General features: G+C 43.8%; 1 protein-coding gene across 7 annotated transcripts in view; it reads left to right on the top strand.

Annotated features, from left to right (window-relative positions):
* Positions 1–14602, top strand: part of Alpk1 (alpha kinase 1) — a 91337-nt gene that overhangs the window by 27670 nt on the left and 49065 nt on the right. For 3 of the 7 annotated variants that reach the window (XM_038311028.2, XM_038311032.2, XM_038311034.2), the window contains 3 exons: positions 135–178; positions 8859–9089; positions 12970–13124. In XM_038311028.2, coding sequence (XP_038166956.1) covers positions 8969–9089; positions 12970–13124 — 276 coding nt within the window. In that variant the 5' untranslated portion in view covers positions 135–178; positions 8859–8968. Of the gene's footprint in view, positions 1–134; positions 179–4145; positions 4308–4672; positions 4777–8858; positions 9090–12969; positions 13125–14602 lie in introns of all 7 variants that reach the window. The other 4 variants (XM_038311029.2, XM_038311033.2, XM_038311030.2 and 1 more) reach the window with 3 other exon arrangements.

The following is a 14602-nucleotide window of genomic DNA, read 5'->3' as shown; positions in this document are numbered from 1 at the left end:
CAGTTTGCACCAACTGATCCTGTGAGCCAGACTAGTGCTCTAGGGAAACGTATTCAGAAACTGAATTACGCATGCGCCCACTTCCAGATATTTGTCATTGATGTTGAAAAGGTTTATTTTGATTCTCTTGGCAGGCTTCAAGATCACCACATTGCTGTATGCAAGATACTGTGTGCTGGTAAGTAAATGCTAAATGTCATTGCGGAGTTTACAAATAGCCTGAAACTTCTAAACTAGCTTCAAAGTCAAGCAATAAGAAAAGTCTAGAAGCCATGGTTGCACAGCATTTGGAGGAAGAGGTAGGTGGGTCTCTGAGTTCGAGGCCAGTCTGGTCTATAGAGCAAGTTCCAGGATAGCTGGGGCTACACAGAGAAAATATAGGGAAAAAAAAGCCCCACAAAAAGACAAAAACAAGGGGCTGGAGAGATGGCTCAGCGGTTAAGAGCATTGCCTGCTCTTCCAAAGGTCTTGAGTTCAATTCCCAGCAACCACATGGTGGCTCACAACCATCTGTAATAAGGTCTGGTGCCCTCTTCTGGCCTGCAGGCATACACACAGATAGAATATTGTATACATAATAAATAAATAAATAAATATTTAAAAAACAAAACAGAACAAAAGAGAAAAGTCTAGAAAGTGGATATATTCATCAAATTGTGTAAAAGTTAATGTATTTCATTTTTTTTTACTTTTATTTACCCATTTTAGCATTTCTTCTGTGTCCCTGTTACTATAACTCTGGCAGGTATCTCTTCAGTAACTGAAAACAAATGGATGGGGCCGGGCGGTGGTGGCGCACGCCTTTAATCCCAGCACTCGGGAGGCAGAGGCAGGCGGATCTCTGTGAGTTCGAGACCAGCCTGGTCTACAAGAGCTAGTTCCAGGAAAGGCTCCAAAGCTACAGAGAAACCCTGTCTCGAAAAAACCAAAAAAAAAAAAAAAAAAAAAAAAAAAAAAAAAAAAAAAAAAAAAAAAAGAAAACAAATGGATGAATTAATACAAAGCCTGAGATCAGCAACCACTTTCTTAGAGAAAGGAGGAAATGAGTTCCTCCTGCAGCGCTACCAAGAAAAGAAACAGAGCCATTTGAAATCTCACAGAAATCAGAGCCAACAGCTGGGGAGCCGGCTCAGGGGAATAGTGCTCACTACAAGCCTGAGTATGGACTTCTGATCTCCATGGCCCACATCAGCCATAACCATGGCTGTGACCCAGTCCCGGGAATATAAGGACAGGAGGCTCCCTGGTGCTCACTGGTCAGTCAGCCTAGCTCCACTGGTGAGCTCCAGGTTCAGGGAGAAGCTGCTTCAAAATTAACAGGGAAGCCAACAGCTGAGGAAGACACTCAGTGTGCACCTGTGATGCTAACATGTGTGTACGAGCACACACACACATACTCACACACACATACATACACTCACACATACACACGCACACATACATACACTCACACACATACATACACTCAGACACACACATACATACACTCACACACACATACACTCACAAACATACACTCACACATACACACGCACACATACATACACTCACACATACACACGCACACATACATACACTCACACACAGACATACACACACACAAACACATACACACACATACACACACACTCACACACACATACATACACTCACACACACAGACATGCACACACACAAACACATACACACACTCACACACACACACACACACACACACCAGCAGAATTCTGTCATTCTGAAACACTACTCATTTTTTCAAATGAACCTGACAACTTGAGGGCCCAGAGCTACGGGCTACAGGATGAGCTGTGGTTTCTAAGAAAAGCTGTGGCTTAACAAAGCCCCACATTAAAGACTCTGCCTTTGTCTATACCATAGGATGCTTAGGAACAATTACAATTAGATGAGCTGTCATTTCTCAGTAGACCTTTTTAGGGGTTCTTCCTTCGGGTCACTCAAGACCTATAAAATCCTATTTGTTCCTTGTCCTGAAGAAGCCCTACGTGCTAAGCCTGCTGAGCTGCCACTAGACTGAAGGGGTTTAGTGGGTAGACGACCTCCTCAGACCGTACCTCTACCTATGAGCTCAGCACCACAAGTAGATATCCATGGTGGCACGGCCTGCCTCTATTCTGGACATACAAGTCCACTCTTGTTTCCAAGCCAGCAGAGGGCTGCCTGCCAAGAGCCATCATTCGCTGGTGACAGACACACACTGTGAATTACGTAGCCGCGTGGTAGATTTTTTATGTCAGCTCAGGATGATGGTCCAGTCCATTGCCAGTCCAGGGGCTCAGGCCTGGCTTTGAGATTTTTAAGTATAAAATAAATAGAATTGGTGAGTGCTTGTGTGTTTATGTTAGAGATAAGAAGGTGAGGGGCTGGTTGCTGCTGCCTGAGCTGCAATCCTTGGACACTCTTCTTGGACACTGTCAGTCATTTAGCCCCGCCCCCTTTCCCTGACACCCTGATTGAGGGGGCTGAGAGCCTAAAGGCAAACAGCTGATTACACCAAGTTGGCTGGGCTTTTTTTTCTTTTTTAAACAAATAAAACACATCTTTCTCTTCGAAAATGTCTAACTTCCCATACTTCTCGAGTTTGCTAACTGAATTTCTGTTTGTTAATTAAAGGTGGTCCTGAGGAATTATTTAAAGGATAATTTCATTATCATATAGCCAGTATTGATTTTAAAATATCCAGAAGTTTAAAATTTGAGTGGCTGAGCAATTTTCTTTCTCAAAATCATAAGTGCTAATGAAGTCAAGCAGGATGCAATAGCCTGCCTGGGTCAGTGTAGAAGAACCAAACGACTCGAAGGGTCTGGGTGGGTAGATGGTAGCACAGCAAAATCTTGATGGCAGAAATGTAGAAAAGTTAAACTTTATTTTATGAAATTTTATTGAGCGCTACCATTGAAGTCTACAAAACATTTATTACTTACTGGGCAAAGATTTATGTTTTATGTCTATTTACATCTATAAGTCAACTGATCCCTTAAAACTGTGAGATTTATCCTATTATGCCTCTTGCAGACAAAGAAGTCAAGTCATGATTTGCCTCGCATAATTTAAACCCTGGCATCCTGGCTGTACCCTGCAGGTGCCTGTCGTGGCTGTTGGTTGATGACTAAAAGTGTGATCATAATTCTTTGTTTCTACAATGTTCTTCTTTCCCCCCCTATAATTTCAAAGCCCACTCATCCCATCTCTCCTTAAACTTTTCCATTGTGCACTGCAGCTCACATCAAAAATCTATGCGTTCTGTGAGAAATTAACAAACAGTTCTGACCCTGACCATGAGAATTATAATTACAGATTCGGAAGTATTTTGTTGCATTCTGAACCTTTATTTCCACATTTATTGCTCTCATCAAAAGTGTGCATTGCTGGGCTAAAGAGATGGCTCAGCAAGGAAGAGCACTTGCTGCTCTTCCAGAGGATCCAACACCTGGTATTGGGTCACTGACAACCACCTAAAACTCAAGTTTCAGGAGACTGAACATCCTCTTCTGGCCTCTGCAGGTACTGCATGCACGTGGTGCGCATACAGTCATCAGCCGCACCTACATACGCAGAGAATAAAAGTAACTCACTTAAAAATGTGCATTTCTACACATCCCTGGCAAGTTCATGCCAGAGTACCCTGTGTGCCATTTCCACGTATGACATCCTCACCTGGCCTCTTCCAGCCCTCAGAGATATATAGCAATTTTGCATTTTTTGCCATCTAACTGTTAATATAAGCCAGACATTTCCACTCCTCACCCACTGCAGTACGCTATATACTCAGGCTACCTCATTTCCTCTCCTGAAAATTAACTATCTTCCATGAAGTTATCCTTGCTGGGTTTTCCTCCCATCTCTGGTACTATTTAATGGGAAATGAAGTAGCCACATGTTTTGAAGTCCAGAGTCCTGAACTTTTTAAAAATCTCGATCTTCTCAGCTTCCTCTCCTCTTCAAGTTTTTTGCCTAGAGTTTGGGTAATCAGTGTCTGCTTCTCAAATGAGCACACCTCAAATGAAAGCCCTTCAAAGCTTTTTTAAAAAATATCTTCCTGCTTCATGATTGCTCCTTAGTGCGTGGTGTCTCTGGATCAGGAGACATATGGAGCACATTTCTGTGAGTGCCCTCCTGTCACTTAGGGCGCAAAGATGCTCCTGGAAGGACCATTTCAAAGCCATCAGCTTAGGAGCCTGGAGCCAGGACCAGATGGCAGGCTTGACTCACCTTGACCTGAGACGCAGCTCTTCAGCCACAGGGCCAGGCTAATAATTCTTCAGATGTCACCGTGGCTGATGGAGCAGGTAACTGTAGCTGGGAGAAGCCACAACAGTTTCTGCAGTGTGGCCTTTCCTTTCTCCTCTTCTTCCTTCCTGAGGCCACTGCCTAACCCGTTTGTGACCCAGAACACTCTTATTGCACCTTCTTGCACAGCAAGTTTGGTAAACACGCTCAGAGGCAGGGAACTGGAGAGGGCAGACCCAGGACAAGGGCGGCAAAGGCAGGAGTCAGCTTCACCACCTAGTCTCCTGTTTCAGTAAGGTGTGGCCCACAGGCTGGAAATTGGGTAAGAAGGGGTTGTAAAAACTATTTTAGCTTAAAATGTTTCATAAAATTCTTCCTTTAAAAGAAATCAAAGCATATTTTTGTTTTGTTTTCTACCCAACAGATCACAAGGATGAATGAAATGTCCTTTCAGTGTAGAGTTTGTTTACCTAGTGATTCAAGCTGCCTCGCAAGGCTTCTGGAACTTACTCGTCATTGGTCACACAGGTCTCCTCCTCACATTCTCTGCCCATGTCATTGTCCAGATCAACCCCTACCTAAGTTCCCTGCCCAAGAGCCTTTTCTGTTCTGAAAGGCTGACTCTAACCATTTCTGCCTGGAGTCATGGGTTCCAGCCTTCAGGGCAGTAACTGATATTTATGAGCTGTTCAGTACATCTAGACTTCAGGACAGCCTTATCCTTTGGGATTTTTAATTGTCAAATAGATATATAGATATCTAAGACGGCCACCATGTACGGAACACACTGAGCATGGGAGCAATCCGGTTTGAGCAAAAGAGCGTGCTGCAACACGTTGACTTTTAGTCTTCTGTGCTCAACTCCATCCCATCTTCTCCCCTTTCCCTAAAACACTACGATTTTAGATTTCTACTTTATCTTTCCTTCTTTTAAAAAATTATTTTAACTATACACATTTGCAGTCCCTAGCGATAATCTGATAAATGTAGATGATCCCCTTGTTTTCCTATATGACGTCACCTAATGTATTTGTACCCCACCACAATATATTACCTAGACACCAGAGTTGATTAGATTTATGTCCAAACCCACAGGTGACTTGCTATTTATATTTCTGAACTTACAGATGGTCGTGCGCTGCCCTGTGGGTGCTAGGAACTGAACCCTAATCTTCTACAGCAGCAGCGAGTGCTCTTAACTGCTGGCCCAATCTGCACCCATCACTTCGTTAGGGCCAGCTGTGGCTTACCTTTTGGGAGGTGTCTTTTGTTTGCTTGCCCCCTACCATGGCATCTCGTGGCTGGAGCGAGTTTGTCTTGTTTTCTTTTCTGCCCATCTTTTTCTCCATACTTTTGTACACTATCACTGTTGTGAGGATTTCTGAGTTTCCTCCCATTTCTCCTACTGAAACAGAGGCTATTTTCCCCTTATTCTGATTTTTCTTCATGTGGTCACATGGAGGCAGCCAGTGCCTTTACTCATATTTTCAATTTGGGTATTTAGTCTGATAAAGATACTTTTTGCAGCCTATACCTGCTGAGTCCACTACCTAAGGTCAGTGGGTCTGATTTACTAAGTATTTTCTGTGCTTCTGTCCTTTACTTTTTGTGTGATTTGTCCACAAGCTCACATTTCTTAGCACTGACTGGAATCCCTTGAAGCTTAGGCTGAAGTCCAATCCCTTTAGAGAGCTGCCTAAGAATTAACCTAATGTTATTTTTACATTCTATTTTATATGGTTTTAAAGAGATTTTATAGACTTTGCAAACTCCAAAGAGAAGATTTCTAATCCCCTTCCCAGAGGAGTGTTTTGACAAAGGCAGTTCCCCTGGAAGATGGGGGGGGGGGGGGGGGCGAAGGTTTGCTGTTACTCTCCTTGCACTACGGGTATAAATTATTGGAACCTGGGACATGGGTAGCAGTGTCCTTTTACGTCCTTACCTTCTCCAGCCTTTGGGTATCATCGTCTCTCCAAGATCAGGAAAGCCAAAGTTTAAACTCACAGGGCTTGGTAAATGTCCACTTCTTGTGCCCACTCGCTTTAAAGGCAGCCCTCTGTGCTGCAATTAAAGTTTTCCATTTCAGCTTTTGGGGGTCTTTGGTTGGTTGGATTTTTTTTGGTTTTGGTCCTTTAATTAACTCTTCCTTTCCCATTTCATTAATGCATTTACTTTTTAGAGATTTTAAACTGTTCTTCCAGCATTTCAGCGGAGATGTTGGCTGAGCATCCTTCCCAGTTGCTCTAAATAGAAAAGTACTCTGAGTCTTTGAGACTTTCCTCTCCAACTTTGCCCTTCCTTTCCCTCTTTTTATGTAGCTCGCACACGCTAACAAACGCCTGCAACTCAAGAACATCCGAGCCCCACATGCGTACTCTCCAGTTAGATTTAATCTTCCTCCTGCCCCACTCCACTCTGCCTCGAGCAGTCCAAGAAGCTATGTGCTGACGTGGGTGTGTCCATTAGTTGCTCAGAGAAGGTGAGATGGTTGGAGCATAGATTGTCACTGTCGGTGGCTATAAGATCCAATATTCCCAGCAGTCTCTCATCCAACTTCTAACAAGGCCTGATCTTGCTTATCTTCTACTCTTGGGGCAGTATGGCTACAGAAGGCAATTTTGTTCTTAATGTTTTATGTTAAAGTCCAAAACACATTTGCTCATAGTAATAACATCTCCCAGTGTCTCTGCCCTTTAGGCCCCTGGAAATCTCCTTTCTACTCTCTTTTCTATGAACTCTAGAAGATGATAGCTTTCCCTTTATAAGAAAGGATGCTGAGTTACTAGGACCATATTGTAACACAGTTTTCTTCTTCCTATGTGCACCAACCAGTTCTTCCCACTCTCTTGTTGTGCCACCCATCCCCCCCACCCCCCCAAAAAAAAGATTCTGGGAAAGATAGTCTGCTTCCTGCTTTAATTTGGGATTTTAACAAAGGTGATTACCTGACTCACCTGCAGGTCATGAGCAGCAGTTTGTTCTTCCCTTGCTGGACTGCCAGCGCCTACCTCCATCTCTGAACCAAGCTCACCCTGTAGCCAGTCCCTTCCTTTTCAGTGGTGTGGTGAGAACGGATGTTACTGGCACAGGCCTCAGTGGCCACTCTAGTCTGCTAATTATGTCTTGCTCGCTCACCGCAGTACGCAGAGGGATGAGCAAGTCCTCATTTATTTTGTAGCAGAAGTCTGAGGATAAAATTCTGACTAGCCCTAGAGGCCTGTCTCTTCGTAGCTAGACACACTAGCGAGCTGCTCGTAAACACTTCAGTCAAAGGGGGCTTTGGACACAGTTTGGTGCGACAACCCAGTTTGTACAGGAATCCTTTCTGAAACGCTCTAGTTAAAAGAGAGAGGGTAAATCAAAATCAGCCTGAGATAATTTCGTGGCGAATTTCTCACTATCCTCATTTATGCCAGTGCTCTTCGGGCGTGATAAAATGTCAACTTGAGAGCTCTGCCTGTGTTCACCGATAAATACATTACTATTCCGAGTGAAATGACCTTATGATAGCCTGAAGGCTTAGTTTGGCATGCTTTAAAATCCAGACCATGGGATCGAAGGGCACATTTAATATCAACGCAGCAACTCTCTGCTTTAACATTCTCAGTGATGTCGTCGTTGTGTGGTGAGCTCTGAAGCAGAGATGCTAGTGCCGTCCTTATAACTGTTACCGTCTTCCCTGTGAGACTGTCGCTCTGGAAATGCACTTCAACACCCCCACCAGAGAAATGCCACTTCTTACTCCGTCAAGGGCAAAGAGGATAATGTCTTTTGTTTACAGGGCACTACTTCAACAAAAGGAAGACAGACCAAAATATTTGCTAACCAGGAATTGCTTTTTGTTTATTGGTTAGGCATTTTCACTGTTAGTGAATTATGTTATTCTCAAACTTAGCCTGACAGCAGTTGCTCCTTCTGTCTGCCTCGCATTTGCATAAGGAATCTACGTACATGTTATCTGCCCACGCCAGTCCATCCATATCCATCTCTGTGGTGGCTCCATCCACGTCAGAGCTCGAGGAAATTGGGTTTTCTGGGATACCGTTTTCTCTATTTTACTTGGCAATATGCCTGGCAGTGAAGAGCTTTAAATTTGGCATCTGTCATTGCCTATCTTGATCCAAATCACATAGCGCTAAATACCATGAAGAATGCCGCACAGGGGAAATCAGTCGTGGGCTGTGAAAGCGGGGATCTTCATATTACCGCGTGCTCGAGTGTGGCTATTAGAACTGTCAGCCAGATGCTTCCTGTAGACTTCCAGAAAGGGGAAAGGCTCTGAGCTACTGCGACCCAGGGGCACTGAGTGAAATACGCAGAAAGTACATAAATCATGGGCACATTCATTTTATTTGGCCCGTGTGAGTTCACCAACCTCACCGTGGGTGACCCAGCTCTATCCCCAGACTCTCTCCCTTCTGCGCTCTATGCCTTCAAGGTACCGCCCATCTAGACCAGACCCAGCAATCATTTCACATGCTCCCCTAACAGCATCCTCAGGGCCTGTCATGGATTTTCATGTGTTTGCTCTATTATCCCTCCCTGCTTGAGTCTCACGGATAATGGATGACGCTTTAGTTAATCATCCTTCTCGCTCTTTTGTTCACCAGGTACCTCGGCCTTCAAGGGACTTCTTTATTGAGAATCAATGCCTCTCCTAGGTAATTGATCACCGTAGACCCAGGGACACTCAATTCATCCTTGAGGGTGGGTAATCATCATGAATAATCAAGACGCTGTGACTTCGATATTGCATGAATGCAAGCAAGCGCTGGATCATCTCTTGTTGGAAACGCCAGATGTGTCTACTGAAGACAAGAGTGAGGACCAGCGGTGCAGAGGTGAGGTTCTGATGGGAGACACCAGGGGTTGAGCCAGCAGGTTCAGTACCTTCACCCTCGCCTGCATGACACATTCGCCTCTCTGCCCTATTTTTCTGCTCCTGGCAGATGACCACCGAGAGATGAGTGGATTTCCAGGATGTGAACGGGACGGGCTGCAGGCTGACGGGCAGGGAAGAAGCCCACTTTGTTGCAGAGAATTGCTGTCAGTTCTAATTTTAGGCTTGAGTAAACATGAGGCTACCAGAAACAGTTTGGTTCAGGAAGAACAAAGGGTCCAAGTTGGCTGGTGCACGCAAATTTCAATTATTAAAAAAAATGAAGCAACTTCTGAATGGTAGCACATACTTTTTCTCAAACAAGGGTTTTGTGCTTCATCAACTTCCATAGACTTCCATGGCGTCCATAAATAGGTCATCTCTATTTCCTTTGTCACCAACAAGCTTCTCATGCCATTTTTAAAGTATATTCATTGATCTCACAAAACACTGTTTACAGCGTAATCATGGTCTGTATTTTTTCTTGCTTCCTGGTTTGTGCTATTTAAGCTTACAGATATTGCTTAAGAAATTCAATCGCAAAATCTAGAAAGCTACCAAAGATTCATTTCTTCTTTCACCAGCTCTGGAGAGGCAACCTCTTTATTTCAGTTCTTTTTCATTGTTCAAATAATTTTTCTTCCACTTGTTTAAGTATGTTCTTTGTATGTGCTTTTAACTTTGTCCTGTTTACTTTCAGTGTTTGGATGTTTCATTTAAAAATAAGATGCCTGAATAAAATACACTCTGTAATGGGTAGGTCCTGGGATGGGTTTTCCCCAGTTATGGTTTACAGGCACATACATGTCTAATGGGGCATTTTAGGTACCTATGGCAGCCTCCACTATGTAACCTGTCTTTCTACTTCCTTCTGGATGAAGTCCTGTACATGCAGTCAGTTCCCAAAACAAACCTCAGCGTGTAATTGCATTCTTTACTAGATAGACCGACAAGCATGTGACTGACAGCTAACTGCATGTACTTGTCAACCTGGGATCATAGGCTCCGCATGTCAGTACCTGGTCCTCAACCACAGGTTCTAGGCACCCAGCCAATAAGGGATAGCTGGCTCTATGTCTCCCTGGGGCTGTGCGTGGGTTGGGGTGTTGTTTTTGTTTTTCCTACAGCTTTCCTAGTGTCCTCTTTCTGTATTTAGTGCGTGTCCTCACCTAGGCTTCACATTCTCCCTGCTGAAGTCCAAGGCCCCAGTCAGATGCCATGTTCTTCCCAAGTGACACGGATTAGGAGAAACAATGAATTTAATGTCACAGAAGGACAAATCAAGGCTGTAAAGTCATTCAGTAAGACGTGGTCTAGAAGTAAGCTTCTAGAACTAGGGCCAGATAACCAGTGAAGAAGGAATTCTCACATACAGACAGAGTGGTGCGCTTGCACGAGCCTTACTTCCTGTGGCCTTCATCTGTGCAGAACCCCTCCTGCTCAGGCGGGCAGGTGGCTGTAGACAGCTTTCTTTGGTCCACTGGCTGTGGTCCTATGGACATTGTTACTGTCTGGAATCACAGAGAAAGACATTTGTACAGGGTCGCTTATGGGCATGGCAGCTGGTGAACTTGGGAACACTGATTCAGCATTTTCTCTTGCCTTTACCTTCAGCTCCATCTCTCTCCTCCTTGTTCCCGCCAGCCTGGGAGGTGGAGTAAGAGATGCAACGCAAACTGAAATGCAGTACAGGTCTAACGCCTGTCTTTTGGGGTGTCTTACATTCCAGTGTGCTCCACTGGCTTGTTTACGGTTTGGCTTGGAGAAGAGTTATGGAGGGGACAGAAATGATGGTCAGCTGAAGAACTGTCAAGTGACTATTCTTCACTCTTTGAGTCTAGGTTATTTACAGTCAAATTGAGACACTGAGAATGGAAAGCGACATTATCTGGGAGTCCCCTGGACCCCCAGGACCATCCTCTCCAACAATCATCTTACTCATTGCCATTTGAAAGAAATTTACTCTGCACAAATGTTACGTTTTTAGGACCTGAAATTCTGTCACTAGCAGTTGCAGAGACATATTTTGCAGCCAAACGCGAGCACATAGTTCTAGGGCGCCGCTAGGGGATGCTGCTGCAGAGTAAGGGCCTAGGGGTTGCTGAACTTGGAGCCACACTTTCAATGGGATACGACAGCGTCATCTCTTGTCATTGACGCTAGTCACTCATTAGTGTGGGGTCCCGTCAATGCCAAGCAGTCTTTCCCCACCTAAAAAGTTCCTTACCTTTGCTCAGCTGGTGGCAGGTTCACATAAAGATGTCCAGGACTAAGGCAGGGTTTCTTCCTTCTTATTCTGCTCATCTTGCACGTTCTATTTTCTCTCTTTAGTATGGATCAGGTTGATATAATGCTACCTTGGTGTTTTAACCAGGACCGTATGCTGCCATAGTGATGGGATTTACGCAAGGAATGGGATATGATACACAACAGCTGTGTTGAGGATGCTTTCAGCCCAGGAGGACAGGGAGATGTGTTCAGAGAACAGTGGAATGTAGGCTGCATCTGTGGGTTTGGAAACACATGGAAGAGGCATTTCAATTCCACTGAGAGGCCATGACAGACTGACAGGAAATGGCAATCTGTGTTTTGGATACCAAATGCAGTGGGCCTGAATTTGGTCATAGGCTTCGGGAGCAGGGCAATTACAAACTAAAGAACTAAAAGAGGCTGTGAAAGGTGTTGTCCTAGTCTACCTTATTAGAAAAGTGGGGGGGGGGGCGCTCAATGTTGCAAAGGCTTAGGAGGATGGGCTGAAAATACCAAAAAGAAAGAGATGGGGCTTTAGGATCTATGGGATTTGATAGTTAGCTCGATTCATGGAGGGAAAAAAGCAAACGTCTAGAATGACGTTGAGCTTCAGATTTGGGTGATCCAGTGTGTGGTGGTTCTGTTCATTAAGAGAAAATATAGAGGGAAATGGAACTAGAAAGACCACTGATGAACTAAGTTTGGGATGTGTTCAATATGAGACACAAGACCAATATATAGAAGACCTTGTTCAGAACACTGGCATCACACATACTTCAGAACAAACTATTTCCATTATGAGGAAGGTCCTGTGAAGTGTGTACTATCTCTTATACCCGGAGTGATGTGAACGAGGGGCCTCATCAGTGCAGAACTTCTTGCTGTGGAATTTTGAGTGTCAAGCAGGACAATCAACCCTACTCAACTTTGGTGTGGTTTAAATATCAAGCCTAGGGGAAATACTTGGAGTTTTCAGAGTTTTTTTGTGTTTCTGAAGTTTTTACCAGAGACTGTCAACCAGAGAAGTTCGGATTGGTACCCGCTGAGAGACTTAACACAGTTACTCTTGTGAAACGGGGCTACTTCACAGTTAACTGGTATCATCAAGCATCCTGTTTGTGAGTTTGTACTTTCTGTCTGTATTTAGCCAAAGTCAATGGTTAAAGGGGAAGATGGGCCAAGGTCTCAGAGAAGCAGAAAGAGCCTGAGCAAATTGATTCCCTTCTCAGGTGCCACGAGCTCAAAATACCATTTCCCTCCAGCCCCGTTCTCACTTTACAGGGAAAAGCATCTTTCCTTCGTGCCTTTCTCTGATTCCTCATGCAGAGACAGTCACTCAAGTGCTTGACTTCCTGTTAAAAACCTTTCTCAATGCCTGACTACCCCAATTTACCTGTAGGGCACAGTAGACTCAGGCCACCCATGACAGATAGCTCCTTGCTATTATTCTTCGAGGCGGCCCCAACAGCTTGGACCAGCCAGCGACAGATAGGAAAAGTGTTTTAGTCGCCGAGGTGCTTCATCATAACACGGGGGGCTCCATGGCCCTTTCTTTGATGGCAATTTCCTTAACTGACCTCTGACCTTTTCAGCTTCACTCCCCAGCGAGTTAAGGACCCTGATCCAGGAGGCAAAGGAAATGAAGTGGCCCTTCGTGCCTGAAAAGTGGCAGTACAAACAAGCCATGTGCCCAGAGGACAAAACAAACCTGCAAGATGTGATTGGCGCCAAGCTGCAGCAGCTACTGGTAGGAAAAGTCACACCACCTGTCCCTCCGACATCCCCAAGGGAGGCGGTTAGAGTCTAAGTGGTCTAACAGATTAAATTTCTCTGAAGTACAAGACAGGTCTGACTCTTACAGTCAGCTCTGCCAGATTGACTAATGTGGGGGAAATAGCCATTTGAAAAGTGTCATTTCCCTGTAACCTCCTATGGTAGAAGGACAAACCTATCATGAATGAAGAAGGGCAGGTGGAGGCACAGTCTGAGACCTGTTTCTTGAAATAATCCCATCTTCTTGGTGGACTTCAGTTGTTTTGGTTCTACTGTGCTTTAAAACATTTTTTTTTATTTTGAAATGACACTTTCTAGAAACTGGATTATTAAAAAAAAAATCTCAGCAGGGCACTGGTGGCACCCGCTTTTATTCCCAGCACTTGGGAGACAGAGGCAGGCAGAGCTCTGTGAGTTTGAGTCCGGTCTACAGTGAGTTCCAGGACAGGCTCCAAAGCTACAGATAAACCCTTGTCTCAGAGTCCACCCCCCAAAAGAAAAACAAGACAAAACAAAACAACAACAACAACAAACCTCCCTGCCATCTCGTGTTGATGACTAAGCTCTTGATCCATTATTGATCCATGTCAGATCATTTCTACACACCCTGGAAATTCTGTTTGCTCTCTGGGCTCCTCATGACTAAGGCCTTTCTGGAAGCATCAAGACCAGGTCATGAATGCACTTAGTTTTCTCTTCACTACAAAAACACAGTTTTCAATGCATTGTAATGTAAGGTTTGAAACTGTACCTTAATGATTTTCTAGGTTTCACTAGTATCTGTTCTAATAGCTCTATAATCTTTAATTTCATTAAGCTTGGTTATGTTCTTAATTTGGCTAAGAATTTGTCTACCTTGTTGCCTTTTCAAAGAACTGTTTCATTAATTTTTGTATTATTCTTTTAACTTCCATTTCCTTGACTTATACCCTGATTGTTATTATTTCTTCCTATTTGTTTGAAGTTTAACTTGCTTTCAAACAATTTGAATACATCATTGGATTATTTGAAATCTCTTTGATTATTTTTAGCATGGGTGCTTCAATCTCTAAACTTATCTCTTCAGACTGTTTTTGCTGTGCCCAAAGGATTCTGGTAATCTGTAGTTTTGCTTGTTTTCATTGGTTTATATAACTTTTTAAGTTTACTCTTTGATTGACTCAGATACTCACTGATCATTCAGAAGTATATATGTGAATCTTCAGGGTTTTATAGATTCTGTAGTTGTTCTTGCTATCTATGTCAAGTTTTAGTTGGTTATGATCTAATAAGACACAAGGAATGATTTATGTCTGTTAAGACTTGTTTGTATACTTTAGATAGGAATATCAGTGCTTTTATTTACAAATTAAAGTTATACTAGCACACCCCCCGCCAACACACACACAAAAGGAACCAGCTAAGCTGGAAATTCTCAGCCTATGGGTCTCAGCTCTTTGGGAGTTGCATATT

The sequence above is a fragment of the Arvicola amphibius genome, chromosome 14 (assembly GCF_903992535.2).
Source record: "Arvicola amphibius chromosome 14, mArvAmp1.2, whole genome shotgun sequence".
Classification (NCBI taxonomy): domain Eukaryota; kingdom Metazoa; phylum Chordata; class Mammalia; order Rodentia; family Cricetidae; genus Arvicola; species Arvicola amphibius.
The sequence above is the reverse complement of the archived record's forward strand: the minus strand, read 5'-3'. Positions and strand labels throughout refer to the sequence as shown.